General features: G+C 42.2%; 1 protein-coding gene across 1 annotated transcript; it reads right to left on the reverse strand.

The window, feature by feature from the left end:
- Nucleotides 1–1,039: 1,039 nt before the first annotated feature.
- RSAD1 (radical S-adenosyl methionine domain containing 1) lies at nucleotides 1,040–18,012 on the reverse strand. The gene is made up of 10 exons (XM_036757257.1): nucleotides 17,744–18,012; nucleotides 16,883–17,016; nucleotides 16,503–16,707; nucleotides 15,412–15,777; nucleotides 14,987–15,050; nucleotides 14,760–14,907; nucleotides 14,423–14,477; nucleotides 10,526–10,629; nucleotides 10,180–10,362; nucleotides 1,040–1,197 (listed from the first exon to the last, which is right to left on the reverse strand). Exons 2-9 carry the CDS (start codon nucleotides 16,939–16,941, stop codon nucleotides 10,188–10,190), a joined length of 1,176 nt encoding a protein of 391 aa, XP_036613152.1. The 5' UTR covers nucleotides 16,942–17,016; nucleotides 17,744–18,012; the 3' UTR covers nucleotides 1,040–1,197; nucleotides 10,180–10,187.
- Nucleotides 18,013–18,985: the final 973 nt, after the last annotated feature.

Below are 18,985 nucleotides of genomic sequence, written 5' to 3' on the forward strand. Positions count from 1 at the left end.
TAGCTTTGTAATAAAAAATAAATTCCAATTTGGGAAAGGGCAAACTTTACAATAGCAGCCAGTAAAGAAGGGAAGGGAAAGGTGGCAAAATAGGTGAACAGGCACATTGGAACTGTGGGGACATATAAATTGACCACAGTCAAACCAGTGTAAGTTTCTTGGTTTTCCATGGAAGACATTTTATCTACCTCTTTTTTCCTTTTAAACTTAAGTCCATTGAAGTCCAACACATTGCTTCAATTTTTATTTTGGCTTGGTTTTCTTGGCAACAATACAACAGAATAGTAAGTTTACTACTACTTCTGCTCACTGTGGAAAAATTAGATGATGAAGATAAGGTTTATAAATGCCCATACCACTCCCTTTATTTGCCACCCTACTGGCAAAAAAGCCTTTATGAAAGGCAGTGTGGCTTAGTGGAAAGAGCGCTGGACTTGGAGTCAGAAGGACCTAGGATAGAATGCCACTTCAGATATTTCAATCAGGCAACAGGTGTGTATCAGGCAACTTGTTATGCCAGGCCCTGTGCCTGGCAATGGGAATACAAAGAAGAGTGAGACAGTTGGGGCAGCTAGGTGATGCAGTGAATAAAGCACCTGTCCTTGAGTCAGGAGAACCTGAGTTCAAATCCGGCCTCAGACACGTGCTAGCTGTGTGACCTTGGGCAAGTCATTTAACCCCAATTGCTCTGCAAGAACAAAACAAAACAAAACAGAGTGAGACAGTCCCTGCCCTCCTAGACCTTACATTCTATTGGAGGAGACATGTCTAAATCCAGGCATAATCTTAATTTTTTTTGCATTTTTAAATTAAACTGTATTAATTTAATATATTTTATTATTGTATTACTGTATTGATTTATTAAATTAATTACTGTATTAATTTAATTTATAATCTAAATTAAACTGTACTTTTTAAAAGAAAGGGAACAGAATCTTGGGGGAAGAGTCAGTTTTACCTAGAGTGGATTAACTGGCATAGCGAGAGATTCTGTGTATGTGTGGAAAAGACACAGAAAGAACTCACAGAACTTCTTTCCTAAGAGACAGATATTTTTTAGAGAACTTAGTTTAATTCTTAGCTTATGAAGAGACATTAGGTGGAGAATTCCTGGGAGACTTGGGTTGTCCTGAGAAAATTGTGTTCCTATAGTTGACGTCCCATTGGTAAAAAGATTCAGGTCCATATCTCTTTTCCCTGTTTTTGGAGAACAAAAAGTGACTGAGTGTGAACAGTTTCTTACTGTGACACGTTGTAAATAATTATTTGTTTTTGTTTTATTACTTGTTACATAGTTAATAAGTTATATGAGCAAGAATATTGATGTTTAAGCCCATGAGGCAAAGGAGTTTGAGATTGAAAGAGAAGAGGAAAAGCCGAGGGAGAAAGAAGTTTCTTTGGTTTATTTATAAACTGGAGTTTGGAGCTAATTGAGAGAAATTATGTATTTCTAGTCATTTCTGAGGAAATGTCAAAACCTACCCCTTGATTGTCTTAGAACTCAGAGAAATAAAAAAGGAAATGAGCTACTAAGTTAGACAGGGCTGAGGGTGGGTGTGATTTTCAAGTGGTTACATATGTAGCCCCAGTAAGACTTCACACAGGCTATGCATGTGGGGGAGAGGATTGGCTATTGTTTCTAAAATCTCTTATTTATCAAAATAAATACAAAGTTATTTGGGAGGAAAGTACTAGCAACTATGTGGATTAGGAAAGACCATGCAGATAGTAGCATTTAAACTGAACCTTTTTTTTTAGTACGGGGGAATGGGTCTCCCTGTTTCACTCAGGTTGGAAGGACATTGGCTACTCACTGGCTTGACCCCACTACTGATCAACCCAAGAGTTTTGACCTGCTCCATTTGTGACCTAGGTCAGTTTTCCCCTTAAACATACTGCTATCCACTATCCCCACATCTCTTTCCTTATCCCCCTGCCCCCCACTCTCAAGTGTGGACACCTGATTAATTCACCCCTACTGCAGCTCAAAACTCCAGAGCTCAAGAGATCCACCAGTCTCAGCCTCCCTAGGGATTACAGGCATGTGCCACTATACCTGGCACTTGAGAGCTGAGTCTTGAAGGTAACTGGGGGATTCAAAGAGGGACTTACTTATTGGCTAACCTCAATAAACCTCAGTTTCTCATCTATAAAATGGAGATAACAGTACCTACATCATAGTGTTGTTATGAGTACCAAATGAGAGAATTTAATGCATTTTCAGACAGGACCAAAGTGGGAATTTGTTTTGATTGAGTATGCATATTTGTTACAACAGTTTTGTTTTTCTTTTTTCCCAATATTAGGATGGGAATGTGGAAGGAAAAAGAGGTATTAATCAGGTTGCTAAAAATAAGAATGAAAAAGAAAAGAAGGAAAAGAGAGTCACTAAATCATTTTTTTAAATGACGGAAGAGGATGAAAAGAAACACAGATAAGGACAGCTTTGATTGTTAAATATTGAATTAATTTTATATTTAAAAAGAAAGGCAAGAGGGGAGTTTATGTGAGCCAAGATGTCAGAGAAAAGCTAAAAAGTTGCCTTAGCTCTCTCCAGTTTCTCTCAGAAAACAATGTTAAATCAAGTCTCTAAATGGATTCTGGAGTGACAGAACCCACAAAAAGATGGAATGAAACAAGTTTCCAGCTTAAGATAGCTTAGAAGGATTTTAGGAAAGAAAGGTCTGTCTCACTTGGGTAAAAGGGGAGCATAGCCCAGCACAGACAGTACCTGGGCAAGTCAGTGGGAGGCTCTTAGCCACAGCATAGATCAGCAACAGAGGCCCCTAGGTCCTGGCTCAGGAGGCCAGTGGCACAACAGGCCAGCTGTGAGGCCTCCCACCCCAGCACAGAAGGCTTACTGCCAGTCCTGGAACCCCAGCACAACAGGTACAACTAGGTCAAGCCACTCCAGCACAGTGGGCAAGCTGCAAGCTCCAGTGGCTCTGGTGCAGAAAGCCAGTGATCAAGCCCCTGGCCCCCCAGCACAAGAAGCTTGGGGCAGTGCCTGCCCTGTGTCCCAGGAGTAGAGCTCAAGTTTAAATGTCACAAAGTAGGCTAAAAATGAGCAAAAAACCAGAAAAGAGCCCTGACCATAGAAAGCTACAAGGGCAACAGGAAAGATCAAAACACAAACTCAGAAGAAGACAACAATATCAAAATGCCTACATGCAAAGCCTCAAGGGGGAATATAAATTGGTCTCAAGCTCAAAAAGCCTTCTTGAAAAAGCTCAAAAAGGATTTTAAAAATCAAATAAGAGAGGTAGAAGAAAAATTAGGAAAAGAAATAAGAGTTATGCAAGAGAGAGTCAACATCTTGGAAAAGGAAGGACAAAAATTGACTGAAGAAAACAATTCCTTAAAAAATACAACTGACCAAATGGGGGGGAAACCCACTGAAGAAAACAACTCCTTAAAAATTAGAACTGGCCAAATGGAAAAGAAGATGCAAAAGCTAACTGAAGAAAACAATTCCTTAAAAATTAGAATTGGGTTAGTGGAAGCTAATGACTCCACAAGACACCAAGAATCAGTCGAACAAAATCAAAAGAATGAAAAAATAGAAGAAAATGTAAAATACCTCATGGAAAAACAACCAACTTGGAAAAAAGATATAGGAGAGATAATTTAAGAATTATTGGACTACCTGAAAGCCATGATTAAAAAAAAAAGAGCCTGGATAGCATCTTTCAAGAAATTATAAAGGAAAATTTCCCTGATATTCTAGAAATAGAGAGTAAAATAGTTATTGAAAGAATTTACTGATCACCTCCTGAAATGGATCCCAAAATGAAAACTCCAAGAAATATTGTCCAAATTCCAAAATTACCAGGTCAAGGGGAAAATGCTGCAAGCAGCCAGAAAGAAACAATTCAAATATCAAGGGACCACAGTCCAGATTATACAGCACTTAGCAGCTTCTACATTAAAGGACCAGAGGGCTTTGAACATTCCTGAAGGCAAAGGAGCTTGGATTACAACCAAGAATCAACTACCCAGCAAAACTGAGCATAATCTTCCAGGGTAAAAGATGGACATTCAATGAAACAGGGTATTTTCAAACTTTCCTGATGAAAAGACCATAGCTGAACAGAAAAATTCAATCTTCAAACTCAAGTATAAAATCAAGTATAAATCCTTCAGACTCAAGTATAAAAAGGTAAACAGGAAAGAAAAAAAAATCATAAGGTTAAACTGTTTGCATTACTACATGGGAAGATGATACTTGTAACTCTTGAGAACTGTATCTCTATTAGGGCAGTTAGGAGTATACATAGACAGAGAGAGTGTGGGTATAAGTTGACTTTGATGTGATGATATAAAAAACATTAAGGAGTGAAAAAAGAATTGCACTGGTAAAAGAGAAAAGGGTAAACTCCATGACATAAAAAGGTGCAAGAGACCTACATTGTTTGAAACTTACTCTCATTATATTTGGCTCAAAGAGGGAATAACATACATACTCAACTGGGTATAAAAATTTATCTGGGAAGTGGTAGGGGAAAGTGGAAAGAAAAGAGATGAGGGAAGCTAATAGAAGGGAAGGCAGAAGTAGGAAGTGAAAGGGGAAAGAAAAGGGAGGGGGGCTGATAGAAGGGAGAGCTGCCTGAGGGAGGTGGTGGTCAAGAGCAAAACACTAGGGAGGAGAGACAGGGTGAAAGGAGAGAGAAAAGAATATGGGGGGTGGGGAGAAATAGGATGGAGGGAAATACAGTTAGTAATCATAACTGTGCATATGATTGGGATGAACTCTCCCATAAAATGGAAGTGGATAGCAAAGTAGATTAAAAACCAGAATCCTATATGTTGTTTACAAGAAACACATTTGAAGCACAGAGATACACACAGAGTAAGAGTAAAAGGCTGGAGCAGAATATATTATGCTTCAGCTGAAGAAAAAAAAAAAGCAGGGAAAGCAATCCTAATATCAAAGCAAAAGCAAAAATAGATCTAATTAAAAGAGATGAGGAAGGAAACTACATCTTGCTAAAAGGTACCATAGACAATGAAGTAATATCAATACTAAATATATATGTACCAAGTGGTATAGCATCCAAATTCTTAGAGAAGTTAAGTGAGTTACGGGAAGAAATAGGCAGCAAAACTATATGAGTGGGGGACCTCAACCTCCCCCTCTCAGAAGCAGATAAATTTAACCACAAAATAAACAAGAAAGAAGTTAAGGAGGTGAATAGAATTTCAGAAGAGTTAGATATGATGGACCTCTGAAGGAAATTGAATGGAAATAGAAGGGAATATACCTTTTTCTCAGTGGTACACAACACCTACACAAAAATTGACCATGTCTTAGGGCATAAAAATCTCACAGTCAAATGCAGAAAGGCAGAAATGTTAAATGCATCCTTTTCAGATCATGATGCAACAATAATTACATGTAATAAAGGGCCATGGAAAGACAGACTAAAAATTAATTAGAAACTAAATAATCTAATCCTAAAGAATAAGTGGGTCAAACAACAAATCACAGAAATAATAATTTCATCAAAGAGAATGACAATAATAAGACAACACACCAAATTTAAGGGATGCAGCCAAAGCAGTTCTTAGGGGAAATTTTATATCTCTAAATGCTTACATGAATAAAATAGAAAAAGAGCAGATCAATGACTTGGGCATGCAACTGAAAAAGCTAGAAAAAGAACAAATTAAAAATCTCCAATTAAATACCAAGTTAGAAATTCTCAAAATCAAAGGAGAGATCAATAAAACTGAAATTAAGAAAACCATTGAACTAATAAAACTAAGAGCTGGTTTTATGAAAAAAAAAACACCAAGAAAACAGATAAACCTTTGGTTAATTTGGTTAAAAAAAAGAAAGAAGAAAACCAAATTACCAGTATAAAAAATAAAAAGGGTGAATTCACCACCAATGAAGAGGAAATTAAAGCAATAATTAGGGCCTATTTTACCCAACTGTATGCCAATAAATCTGATAATTAAAGTGAATTGGATGAATATTTACAAAAATACAAATTGCCCAAATTAACAGAAGAGGAAATAAAATACTTAAACAACCCCATTCTAGAAAAAGAAATTGAACAAGCCATCAATGGACTCCCTAAAAAAAATCTCCAGGGCCAGATAGATTTACAAGTGCATTCTACCAAACATTTAAAGAACAATTAATTCCAAAACTATGTAAACTATTTGGAATAGGAAAAGAAGAAATCCTGCCAAATTTCTTTTACAACACAAATATGGTGCTGATACCTAAACCAGGGAAAGCCAAAACAGAAAAAGAAAATTATAGACCAATTTCCCTAATGACAAAGAGATTACAGCAATTTATCACAAGGATAATACACTATGACCAGGTGGGACTTATACCAGAAATTCAGCACTGATTCAATATTAGGAAAACTATCAGCATAATTGACCATATCAACAACAAAACTAACAGAAATCATATGATTATCTCAATAGATGCAGAAAAAGCTTTTGACAAAATACAGCACCCATTCCTATTAAAAACACTAGAGAGCAGAGGAATAAATGGAGTTTTCCCTAAAATGATAAGTAGTATCTATCTAAAACCATCAGCAAGCATTATATGTAATGGGGATAAGCTAGAAGCTTTCCCAATAAGGTCCGGGGCGAAGCAAGGATGCCTTTTATCACCACTATTATTCAGTATTCTCCTGGAAATGTTAACTTTAGCAAAAGAGAAGAAAAAGAAATAGAAGAAATTAGAATATGCAATGAGGAAATAAAACTATCACTCTTTGCAGATGATATGATGCTGTACTTAGAGAATCCTAGAGAATCAGCTAAAAAACTACTGGAAGCAATTTACTTTAGCAAAGCTGCAGGATATAAAATAAACCCACATAAATCACAAGCATTTTTATATATCAACAACAAAGCCCAGAAACAAGAGATAGAAAGAGAGATTCCATTTGAAATCACTGTTGACAATATGAAATATTTAGGAGTCTACCTGCCAAGACAAACCCAGGAACTCTATGAACACAGTTAAAAAACACTTTTCACACAATTGGAAAAATATTGATTGCTCATGGGTAGGCTGAGCTAATATACTAAAAAATGACAATTCTATCTAAATTAATTTACTTATTCAGTGCCATACCAATCAAACTACCAAAAATTATTTATAGAGCTAGAAAAAATAATAACAAAAATTCATCTGAAAGAACAAAAGATCAAGAATATCAAGAGAATTAATGAAAAAAATGGAAAGGAAGATGGCCTAGCCATTCCAGATCTAAAACTGTATTATAAAGCAGCAATAATCAAAACTATTTGGTACTGGCAAAGAAACAGAGTGGTAGATAAGTGGAATAGGTTAGGTATACAAGACACAGCAGTAAATGACTATAGTAATCTACTGTTTTATAAACCCAAAGACTCCAGTTTCTGAGATAAGAACTCACCATTTAACAAAAACTGCTGGGAAAACTGGAAAACACTATAGCACAAACTAGGTATAGACCAACATCTCATACTCTATACCAAGATAAGGTCAAAGTGGGTACAGGGGGGCAACTGGGTGATGCAGTGAGTGGAGCACTGGCCCTGGAGTCAGAAGGACCTGAGTTCAAATGTGGCCTCAGACACTTGACACACTTACTAGCTCTGTGATCTTGGGCAAGTCACTTAACTCCAATTGCCCTGCCTTCCCCCCTGCAAACAAACAAACAAACAAACAAAGTGGGTACATGATTTAGACATAAAGGGTGATATCATATGAAAATTATGCAAGCAAGGAATGGTTTACCTGTCAGACCTCAGAAGAAGGGAAGAATTTATGAATGAACAAGCAATAGAGAAGATTATGAAATGCAAAATGGATAATTTTGATTATAGTAACTTAAAAAGGTTCTGTACAAACAAAACCAATGCAACCAAGATTAGAAGGAAAGCAGAATGCTGGAAAACAATTTTTACAGCCAGTGTTTCTGATAAAGGCCTCATTTCTCAAATATATAGAGAACTGAGTCAGATTTATAAGAATATAAGCCATTCCCCAGTTGATAAATGGTCAAAGGATATGAACAGGCAGTTTTCAGATGAAGAATTTAAAGTTATAGTCATATGAAAAAATGCTCTAAATCACTATTGATTAAAGAAATGCAAATTAAAACAATTCTGACCTACCTTACACCTATCAGATTGGCTAATATGACAGAAAAGGAAAATGATAAATGTTGGAGAAGATGCAGGAAAACTGGAACACTAATGCATTGTGGGTGGAGTTGTGAACTGATCCAACCATTCTGGAAAGCAATTTGGAACTATGCCCAAAGAGCTATCAAACTGTGCATACTCTTTGATCTAGCAATACCACTGCTTGGTCTGTATCCCAAAGAGATCATAAAAAAGGGAAATGGACCCACATGTACAAAAACATTTGTAACAGCTCTTATTGTGGTGGCCAAGAACTGGAAATTGAGGGGATGCCCATCAATTGGGGAATGGCTGAACAAGTTGTGGTATATGAATGTAATGGAACACTATTGTGCTATAAGAAATGATGAGTAAGCAGATTTCAGAAAAACCTGGAAAAACTTCCATGAACTGATGCTGAGTGAAAAGAACCAGGAGAACATTGTATACAGTAAAAGCAACTTTGTGAAATGATCAATTATGATGACCTAGCTCTTCCCAGCAATACAATGATCCAAGTCAATTCCAAAAGACTCATGATAGAAAATGCTATCCACATCCAGAGAGAAAGAACTATGGAGTCTGAATGCAGATTGAAGCAGAGTATTTTCACTTTTTTTGTTTTTTCTTTCTCATGGTTTTTCCCTTTAGTTCTGATTCTTCTTTCACATGAGTCACATGGAAATATGTTTAACATGACTGTACATATATAACCTATATCAGATTGCTTGCTGTCTTGGGGAGGGGAGAGGAAGGGAAGGAGGGAGAAAATTTTGGAACTCAAAATCTTATAAAAATGGATGTTGAAAACTATCTTTACATGTAATTGGAAAGTATAAAATACTATTAATGGGGGGGGGAAGAAAGGCAAGCTGTACATAAAAGAGATTCTGTTTCACATATAGTCCTTTCTTTCTGTTCTACAATGTATATGGAAATGTTAATTTTATCTGGTGTGGGTTAAGTTCAGAATAAAAAAAATAAAATAAAATAAAGAGGGGCAGCTAGTTGGCGCAGTGAGTAGAGCAACAGCTGTAGAGTCAGGAGAACCTGAGTTCAAATCCGGCCTCAGACACTTGACACACGTACTAGCTGTGTGACCTTGGGCAAGTCATTTAACCCCAATTGCCCTGCCTTCCCCCCCTCAAAAAAAAAAAGAGAATAAGCGAAAACAAAAGACAATAAAAAAATGAGTATATGTGAAAATCTTTGCCAAGCTTTAGGTTGGCATAAATGTAAGCTATATGCACTCTCCTTTCCGACTCTCCTCTAACCTCTAATCCAAAGCACAAGAAAAGGCCTGCCCTCCTGCTCACCACCCACTGCTAAAAGGCTCCTGTTGAAGCCCTTTGAATTGCTGACATTCTTGGGTCCAAGGATATTCTCCAGCACCTTCTAAGGAAAATCCCCAGATATCCATCACATCGGAACATTCTACTTAAGCTTAAGTGTGCAGAAAGTTAAACAGAATTGAGAGACAGCAAAGTAGGGAGGAAGGGAGGGTTGGGGAAAAGACCCTCTGTAGGTAGTGTGATCTGACAGCTCTCATGTTTCTAGGGTCTAGCTACAGCTCCACAAATCTCTGCGCATCAGTAGATGGAATGTTTATTACAGAAAGAAAGGAGAGAAAGGGAAGAGAATAATCATTTATTAAGTGCCTACTGTGTGCCAGGCACTATAGTAAGGCTTTAAAAATATCTCATTTGATCCTCACAACAACCCTGGTAGGAAGGTGCTTTTTTTATCCCCATTTTACAGTTGAAAAAACAGAGGCAAAGAGGTTAAGTGACTTGCCCAGGGTCACACAGCTAAGAAGTGCCTGAGGCTGAATTTGAACCCAAGTTTTCCTGACTCCAGGTCTACCACCTAGCTCTCCCTTCAGAAGAACAAAGGAATACTTATGGCTTTCATTCTTCCATTCCCCTATCAAAGGCTAAGGAGAAGGCTATTCCCTAGTTCTGGTCCCTGCCCCCCCAACATTGGTTCATCCCATTCTCTACGATATCAGAATCACAGAGTTTTAAATATATGTACCTCAGAGGTCACCTGGCCCAAGCTCTACTTGAAGCATGAACCCCTCTTTGGGAGGCAGCTCCTGACTCAGTGACCTTGAGGGTGGGAGGAGGCCTGTTTTTCCAGGCATTCTGGAGCTGGAGGAGGAGTCTCAGCAGTATAGTATCCAGCACAGCCAGCCCGTCCCAGGAACACCGAAGCCCGCTGTAACAAAAAAGAGGTGTGATAACAATCCTCCCTCCCCCATTCCCTACCCCTTAACCAACAGCTTCCCCAACTGTGTGGTCCTGTCACACTGGTTATCCCAAACCGTAACCCCTTCCTATCCTCCCATCCTCCCCTCCACTCTCCTCTCCCACCAACTCACCCGTGGTCCAGCAGCAACAGGCCTTGCGACTGAAGCTCCTTCACTTCCTCAGATTCCCCAAACACGTCCCACAGGGACAAGTGGGGTGCAAAGTGCAGCCAGTGCTGGAGAGGACAGAGTCAGAGTTATATCCCACCTGACTCCTCAACCTCTTGCCCGGGGGACGTTGTAGTCCCCAGCTTCCAAAGGCTGGAATGTGAACACTATGTCAGGGTGCATGAGGGAGTAGGCCTGGAGAGACCCTCTGGGAATAGCTATACTATGTCTCACCCTGTATATGTGCATGCTATACGCTGATGTCTCACTCAAGCACAGGGCAACTCAGAGCACAGCCTGAGGATGAGCAAACATCACCCTTGCTTTCAACTGCTCATCAACCAAGAATCTGCAAATGATTAGGGAGTAACCTCCAGGCCACACTTCCTCCTTCCCCATGCTTTCCACATCTGATCCAGTCTCCCTCTCCACCCTGTCTCCCATTGTTATCCTGTTTTATTTTCATCTTTGGTTCTGTATCCCCCTCAATACCTAACCTCTGGCCTAGCACATAGTAGGAACTCAACAAATGTTTGTGTACAGGGGTGAGAGCACTGGCTCTGGATTCTGGGGACTGAGGGAGGGTATAACATGTTGTCTATGATGCTCACTGTCTTAATCTCTGTTTCCCTTTCAGTTCCAACTCTCTGTTCATAGCCAACATCAACATCAATACAGACAACCCTTCTAAAATCCCGCACAGTTAAGCCAACCTCTTCTATCTAATCCAATCTGCCAGCTGTTTATTAAGCAACCATTTAATACTGTATTTAATAACCATAAAATTAAGTGCAAAATTATAAAACTGGGAATACCAAGACAAAATGAAATGGAGTCCCTGTATTCAGAAAGCTGACACTCTACTAGATCTGGTGCTGGGAGGGATAGGGAGACAGATGGGGAAGATATAACATGTAAACAGATAAGTATGTACATGATAATCTGGAGAGGAAGGAAGAAGCACTAGCTTCTGTGGAGATCACAAAAAGCTTTCCAGAGGAGACAGCAAATGAGCTGAGCTCTGAAGGGATTCAGGGAGTCTAAGAGGTGGGGAGAGTGCAATTCAGGCACATTCAAATACAATACAATACAATACAACACAATACAATGCAACACAACACAACAAAATTCAACACAATAGAGGCTATACAAAAGTATGGAGGTACAACGTAAAGTACCAAGTTTGGGGAACAGCAAATACGCTAGTTTGAATAGAATAAAAAGTGCAGACATAATGTACAATAAGCCTAGGCAGATAAGTTGGGGACAGACGGTGTAGGGCTTTAAATGCCAAGGGAGGAGTTTTCATTTTATCCTAGAGTTAACAGGTCGCCCCTGAAAAGTCCTTGAGCAGGAGAATAACAGAGTGAGGTGTGCTTTAGAAAAATTATTTTGGCAGCTGTGCAGAGGACGTGTTAGAGAAGGGAGGTATTGGAATCTCGGAATCCAATTGGAGGCTGTCACAATAGTCCTGGTGGAAGGTGATGAGGACCCAAACTAGGGTGGTGGCCATGTTACTGGAGAGAAGGGAACAGATGGGGGAGAATAACACACAAGACTTGGCAACTGAGTTACTGTAGAGAGTGAGGGAAGGGAAAAAGGCAAGCCATCCATCTACCAGGACAGTCTCATCTCAGACCTCATATTCACTTGATACCTGAATTCCCTACTCTGATCACAATCTCCCCTCTCTATTTCTTCCCCACCCTTACCAATACTGAGCCTCCTGGTGTGACCTCCAGTCCTTTGACTTCTCCCTATCCCTTCAGCCCTTCATTTTTGTTCTGGCTTCCCTTCCTTCTGGATCTCAGAGCTAGCAATTCTGCCATCTAAACTTCCTCAGACCCTTGATCTTCCACCATTACTGTCCTCCTAATCTCCAAGCTTAGGTAACCCTCACTAGGTACTCTCTCCCACACACTGCTACAAGTAGTCATGAGAATGTGCTCATTATAAATTATAGATACATTACATAAATATATTACATAAATGCATTACATAAATTATAAATACATAATATGCATTATAAATTCATGATAACAAATTCGCTGCTGGCTGTTCAAACAGAATCCAGCAGATGACCTCACATATAAACTCACTAACATTTCCCTTAAAACCCACTCCTTTTCCTGGACTTCCTGTTTCTGTTAATGGTAGAAAGGCCAAGGTCATCCACTGAATCCTGGGCCACTGCCAGTTGTCTGGACTTTTGTCTTGCTGCTGGACTTCGATGACCCTGGAAGAGACAGTGAGGCTGACTACTTTGGGCAGCTCTACCTCACTTAAACCTAATTCTCTCACAAGTCAAGACATCACCCTCATGATTTCATTGGTCCTCTTCCAGAGCAAAGGAAGAAAAACAACCCCCATCACAAATGTCCAAATCACCCAGGCTCATAACCTCAGGATCTTCTTTGACTCCTAAAGGCCACTAGGTGGCGTAGTGGATAGAGTGCCGGGCCTAGAGTCAGAAAGACCTGATTTGTGGCCCTGGGCAAGTAACTTAACCTCCTCTTCCTGCCTTAGTTTCCTCAACTGTAAAATTGGGATAATAACAGCACCTTCCTCTCAGGATTGCTGTGAGATCAAATGATATAATGCATGCAGTTAGCACAGTCCCTGGCACATAGCATGTGCTTAATAAATGTTTTGTTTCCTTGCTTCCTCTATCTCCTCCCTGCCCCGCAAAAGGGATCCCCACAATATGCCTGGAATTACCATTCCCACTACCACCACACCTTCATTTAGGTCTTTATTATATCTTGCCTGGATTATTTCAATATCCAACACCCCATAAAAATTATCTTTCAGATGCACTCATCCTGATACAGTCTACTGCTAAAACAAAACAAAAAAACCTTCAATAGCTCCTCAATGTCCCCTAAAAAAAGTCATAACTATTGATTCTGGCATTCAAGCCTTTCTACAACCTGACTCCTAAATCTCCTCTTCCTTGCTGTATGTCATGATGTCTATACTTCAGCCAAACTATTCCTCATTCCCTGAGCTCATCTCTTATTTTCCCACGTTTGCTCATATTGTTCCCCATTCCCCAAGTACCTTTCCTGTCGTGTGTCCCTCTTTCCCTCTCTCCTCTCTATTTTCACCTACTGAAATCCTACCTATCCTTCAAGGCCTAGTTCAAAAGTCATGTCTCCCATGAATCTGCCTCTGCGTACTCCAGCAGGAAGTGATCTCTTATAAAATCCTATAATAATGGTTTGTAGCTATTCTATCTACCTCCCATATCCTCTTCTGCATTAGTTATTTGTGTGCTTGCTTTTAATCTCTTTTATTAAATTGCTAGTTTCTCAAGGGCAGGAAGCAAATCTTGTTTGTCTTTGGACCTGCCTGCATGCTTAGCACAAAACAGGAACTTAACACATATCTGTCCAGTGAATAAAAGAATTAATTGCAAATGTCACTCCCATTTCATAGACCGGCTTGCTGCTAAGTCAGAGTCAAGCTGACATTCTTGTAGCTTCCCCACCAAATGCGGCCTAACTCAGTCCTTGTGCCTAAATATTAGGCCTGTGAGGAGCTCCTTCCCTCCACTGTGGTTTTTCCTATTCACAGCTTTAGATACTGCTCCACCATTTATAGAGGGAAGGAGGAAGACCCTGTGATACACAAAAGCATCCTTTAGAACTTGCCCCCAAGATGGGCCTCTAGCCTGGGCTCAGTGTGGAAGGGTGTTCATTGTGTGATGGTGTGTGTGTGTGTGTGTGTGTGTGTGTGTGTGTGTGTGCATGTGTGACTGAATGGTAGGTAGTATATGATCTCCAGGCTGGCAGAGAAGGCCCTGGAGGTGAGAGAGGTACAAAGTAAACTCTAGAAGGCAGTTCTCATCAGTCACTTTACCTGGTGAGTGATTCCTATGTCTGTACGTAACCCCAGAGCCAAAACCTCCTCCAATCTGAAACAGAGATGCAAACAGCTGTACCAATGCTCAAGAGATTCTGGGGAAAGGAGCCGCCGCCATCATCATCATCATCATCATCATCATCATCACCACCCATACACACACACACACACACACACACACACACACACATATGCTATGTTAGGTGTTATGTGTAGATGGTAGGTGAAGCCCTAGGAAATATACAGAGAGAGGAAGGCAGTCAATAATAATGCTAGGAAGAGCCTATGGAGGCGGGGAACAGTGCAGAGAAAAGCTTCACCCAGATATACTCACAGCTCCAGCTCACGCAGGGAGACTCGCTTCCGGGTGCCATGTCCAAACATTGAAACTTCCTTCATCCAATTATCAGGTTCCAACGTCTGGATTCGAGCTTCTCGGAGGGTCCCTCCATCCCCCTGGGGCACAAATCGCCCATGGGCCCCTAAGACAGAGAAATCCTAATAGTATAACTCACTTCTAGCTCTTCCACCTTGGCCTTCCCATATGGTCTCAGGACTCACCGGGCCCAACACCTATGTACTGACCACCTTGCCAATAGGTCCAGTTATGGGTGCTGAGAGCTTCCTGGAAAGGAGAGGGACAGTTAGTGCAGAGGAGAAAGAGCCCTAGGGCCCATTCCCATTGGGTGATATGAATGCCCAGCCTGGGAAGTTCCCCAGCCAAGTGAGGACATATAGTCCTAGGAAGGAATTAGTCAAGGAAGGAGGAGTATATGAGTCCTAGGAACCCCCAGGCAGATTCCACAGTGCCTTCTCAGGCTCCCCAGTGCCTTCCCAAGTCCTGATGCCTTTTTACCCATATGCCCCACCCTTCTCTTTCAATTACCTGGACCTCCTTACTGTCCTCAAAACAACCATTAGGCACCCCCCCCCCCCCCCCCCCCCGCCGCCCCAATCCAACATCATACTTCAAAGCAAGGGCTCACATTTCTGGCAAAGTTGGACACTTCATACTGACGGAACCCGGCCTCCCTCAGGACCTCCCGCCCATCCTGGTACATCTCAGCTGCAACTTCTGGGTCTGGGGAGGGCAGGGTCCCTTGCTGGACATGGGCAAAGAGCAGGGTGCCCCTCTCCAGGGTCAGCTGATAGAGAGAGACGTGGTCATCACAGAGGGAAAGTAGCTCCTGCAGCTGCCTGAGCCATGGTTCCACTTGCTGTGCTGGGAGGCCAAACATGAGATCAACAGATGTGCGCCCTGGATACAGATGCCGTGCCTCCTCCAAGGTCCCCAAGGCTTCTGACACAGAGTGGGTCCTGCCTAGCAGCTGGAGTTCTATATTATCTAAGGACTGAAAGAGGGAAAGGAGAAAGTAAAGGGAGGAACCGTGAGGAGCCCGGTTTGGGAAGGGGGTGGAAAACAAAATTGGTCTTGAGAAGGTATGGATATGACAATATATGGAGCTGGGAGAGAGTTAGAGGAGAGGCAGAGGGCTTCTGGAAAAAGGAAAGGTTGGCGATGAGCATGACAAGGGGGGGTGGTGTGTGTGTGTGTGTTCAAGAAAGGTAGGAAAGGGGCAGCTAGATGGCGCAGTGAGTAGAGCACCAGCCCTGGAGTTGGGTTCAAATCTGACCTCTGACACTTTGACACACTAACTGTGTGACCTTGGGCAAGTTACTTAACCCCAATTGCCCTGCCTTCCCCCTTCAAAAAAAAAGTTCAAAAAAAAGAAAGGTAGGAAAGTGAGACATCCTATGACTGATTGTTAATCTGAGGTCTGTGAACTTCTTTTCTTAAAAAATTTTTTTGATAACTACATTCTAATATAATTGGTTTCTTTTATAATCCTATGTATTTTATTTCATGCATTTAACAACATTATTTTGAGAAGGGGTCCAAAGTCTGCTCAAGGAGTCCATGAAACAAAAAAAAATTAAGAAGGGTAGGAAGCTGATTCAATCAACCAATTAACTCTGGAGTAAGACCTAGAGAAGAAGGGGGGCAGGGGAAGTGCAGGAGGTAGAGCAGAGGGGTTTGGAAACACTGAAATATAAGGAGAAGGGAGTGGCTGGTCACCTGGATGCCAATGGATAGTCTGTTGACACCTGCCCCTCGGAAGGCAGCCAGCCTTGATGCCTTTGATGAGGTAGGGTTGGCTTCTAGGGTAATTTCAGCTTTAGCAGGCAAGTGGGTGGTCTGGGCGATGGTCTCCAGGACTGAGGCCACTGTATGAGGGCTGGCCAGGCTCGGTGTGCCCCCACCAAAGAACACAGAGTCGATCCTAGAAAGGAAGCAGCAACAGAGGATGGGAAGAGGGATGAGAGAAGGCCCTGAAGGTCCCCTGTTTTTGTATTCCTTGTACTTGACATAGTGCCTGCCCCCCAGGGGTTCTTAATAAATGCCAGTGAATTGACCAATTGATCCCCTTCACCTCCCATCTCTCTACCTCCACTTACCTCTGCACTCCACTGAGTTTCAGCAGTGTAGTTGTCTCCTTCACAAGGCATTTCCGCATGGCATCCTCATCTAGCCTTCGGGGGATATACTTGTTAAAGTTACAATAACTGCAACGCTTTTCACAGTATGGCCACTGAGAAAGAGACACACAGAGATAGAGACAGAGACACAGAGACAGAAACAGAGAGAGACAGAGAGGAGAAGAGAAGAGAAGAGAAGAGAAGAGAAGACAAGAGGGTGGGTGAAGCAGGTGACCTTAGGCTACCCAGGCCCTTCCAGGGCTCAGCTAGGTTCCTAGCACTACTTCCCTAACCCAGTCTTTCAATGCTCATGAATACCCTTGACTCTAGTTCCCCAAGGGAGGGAAAGGTGAGAGCTGCCCCTCACTTCCCATCTGAGCATCCCTCAAACTCAATCGTTCTCTTCTCCCAACCCAGGATTCCCCAGGCTCCAGAAGCCTACTCCATCCTGGATGTCTTCATTTTGGTTTGGAAAGTTACAGGGATGGTGAGTGGAGCCACAGAAGAATCAGATTAACGCTCTTTTAAGGAACAATGATAGGTGATTTGATGACGGTTTTAGAACTGGAAAGTGGGGAGAGCAGTATTTTTTAAATCATAAAATGCATAGGATTATAAAGGAAAGCAATGCTACTGAAACATAGTTATTGGGATATTTTTACAAACAAGTTGCCAGACTCCCTCCCAGGGGCAGAGGAAAAGGGCTCCCAATTTCCAGATTGCCGGAAGCTCCGAGCAAATAGCTCTGTCCAAACCTGAGACCAGGGCTGGGACCGAGACAGTGGCTGAGCAGGGGGCTGGGACTGGGATTAGAGATAGGGCTGGCCCTGCTCTACTCACGTGCACGTAGAGCGCAGCGCTCTGGCTTGCAGGTGGCGGCTGCACGGCTGCTCCAGGGCGCCCCTGGCCCTGGTCTTGACCTTGATCGGGTTTCCTGACGCAGTTCCGTCTGCCCGCATATTGGATACCTAGGTTGGCCGCGGCCCTGCAGCGGGCCCGGATCCCAGGAAGCGCCAGGCTTGCGGCGAGCCCCGGATCTTGGCCACAGCCTTCTGCCTTTCTTCCAAAGCCTTCTGGCGCCCTGGCTTCCCCCGGTCCTCCGCTCCGCCTCCCCTTCTCCCCCCCTCACCTCCCTGCCCCAGCACAAGAGCTGGGTGCAGACGGCTAAGGGTCCCTTCTGTCTTGTCTAGGTGGATAGGAGGCCAAGGTCAACCAGCTGCGCCTTCCTCCCTTGCACACGCACCCCTGTGGAGCAACCCGGCTCTGCGGGGGGGAGGGGTGGTGCAGCAGAACGCTGAGTGGAGCTGCACGTGGAATCTGGATGACTTCCGCGGATCCTGGAGTCTGAAACCTTAAAAGGCCTGCCCTGGACTGGCTGGAGACCTCCGGTCTGCGGGCGCCACCTGCCGGACACTAGGGCCTATCTAGGACCCTGAATCTAGAGCAGGAAGAGACTTTAGATTTCTTGCAATCCGACCCCCAATTTTACAAATAAGGAAACTGAAGACCCCCTCTCACGTGGACTATGCAATAGCCCCCTAACTGGACTCCCTGTACATGTTTCTCCTTTCTAATGCCTCTTTCGCACAGTTGCCAAGGCGGCATTGCGAAAGCATCAGCGTTTGATCGTGCCGCTCTATATTAATCAAGAAACTCCCTGTTACCCCTAGAATCAAGTGTTTTTGGAACTTGAAGCCCTTTCCAAACCACCTTTCCAGTTTTTTTTTTTAATACATTACTTCCCTGCAGCAAGTCTAGGCTCTAGCTAAACCGGCCTATTTAACATTCCCCCATACACAATACTCCATTCCTGATCTCGTGCTTTGACACCCATTCATGCCTGGAATGCATTTACTGCTGCAAGTAACTGACCCTACTATTTCCCAACCCTGTATTTATTTTGTGCATACTTATATGTATATATGTCTCTCTGTAAGCTGTAAAGTCCTTAAGGACAGAATTCTTTGGTCTCTGTCCCCAGCACTCAGCGCGATGCCTGACGGTGTTTAATAAATGCTTCTTGACTTACCACAGATTTGGCCAAGGTCATAAAGATAGTAAGTGATGGAACCAAGATTCAAA

This window comes from Trichosurus vulpecula, chromosome 4 (genome assembly GCF_011100635.1).
Source record: "Trichosurus vulpecula isolate mTriVul1 chromosome 4, mTriVul1.pri, whole genome shotgun sequence".
NCBI classification, from domain to species: Eukaryota; Metazoa; Chordata; class Mammalia; order Diprotodontia; family Phalangeridae; genus Trichosurus; species Trichosurus vulpecula.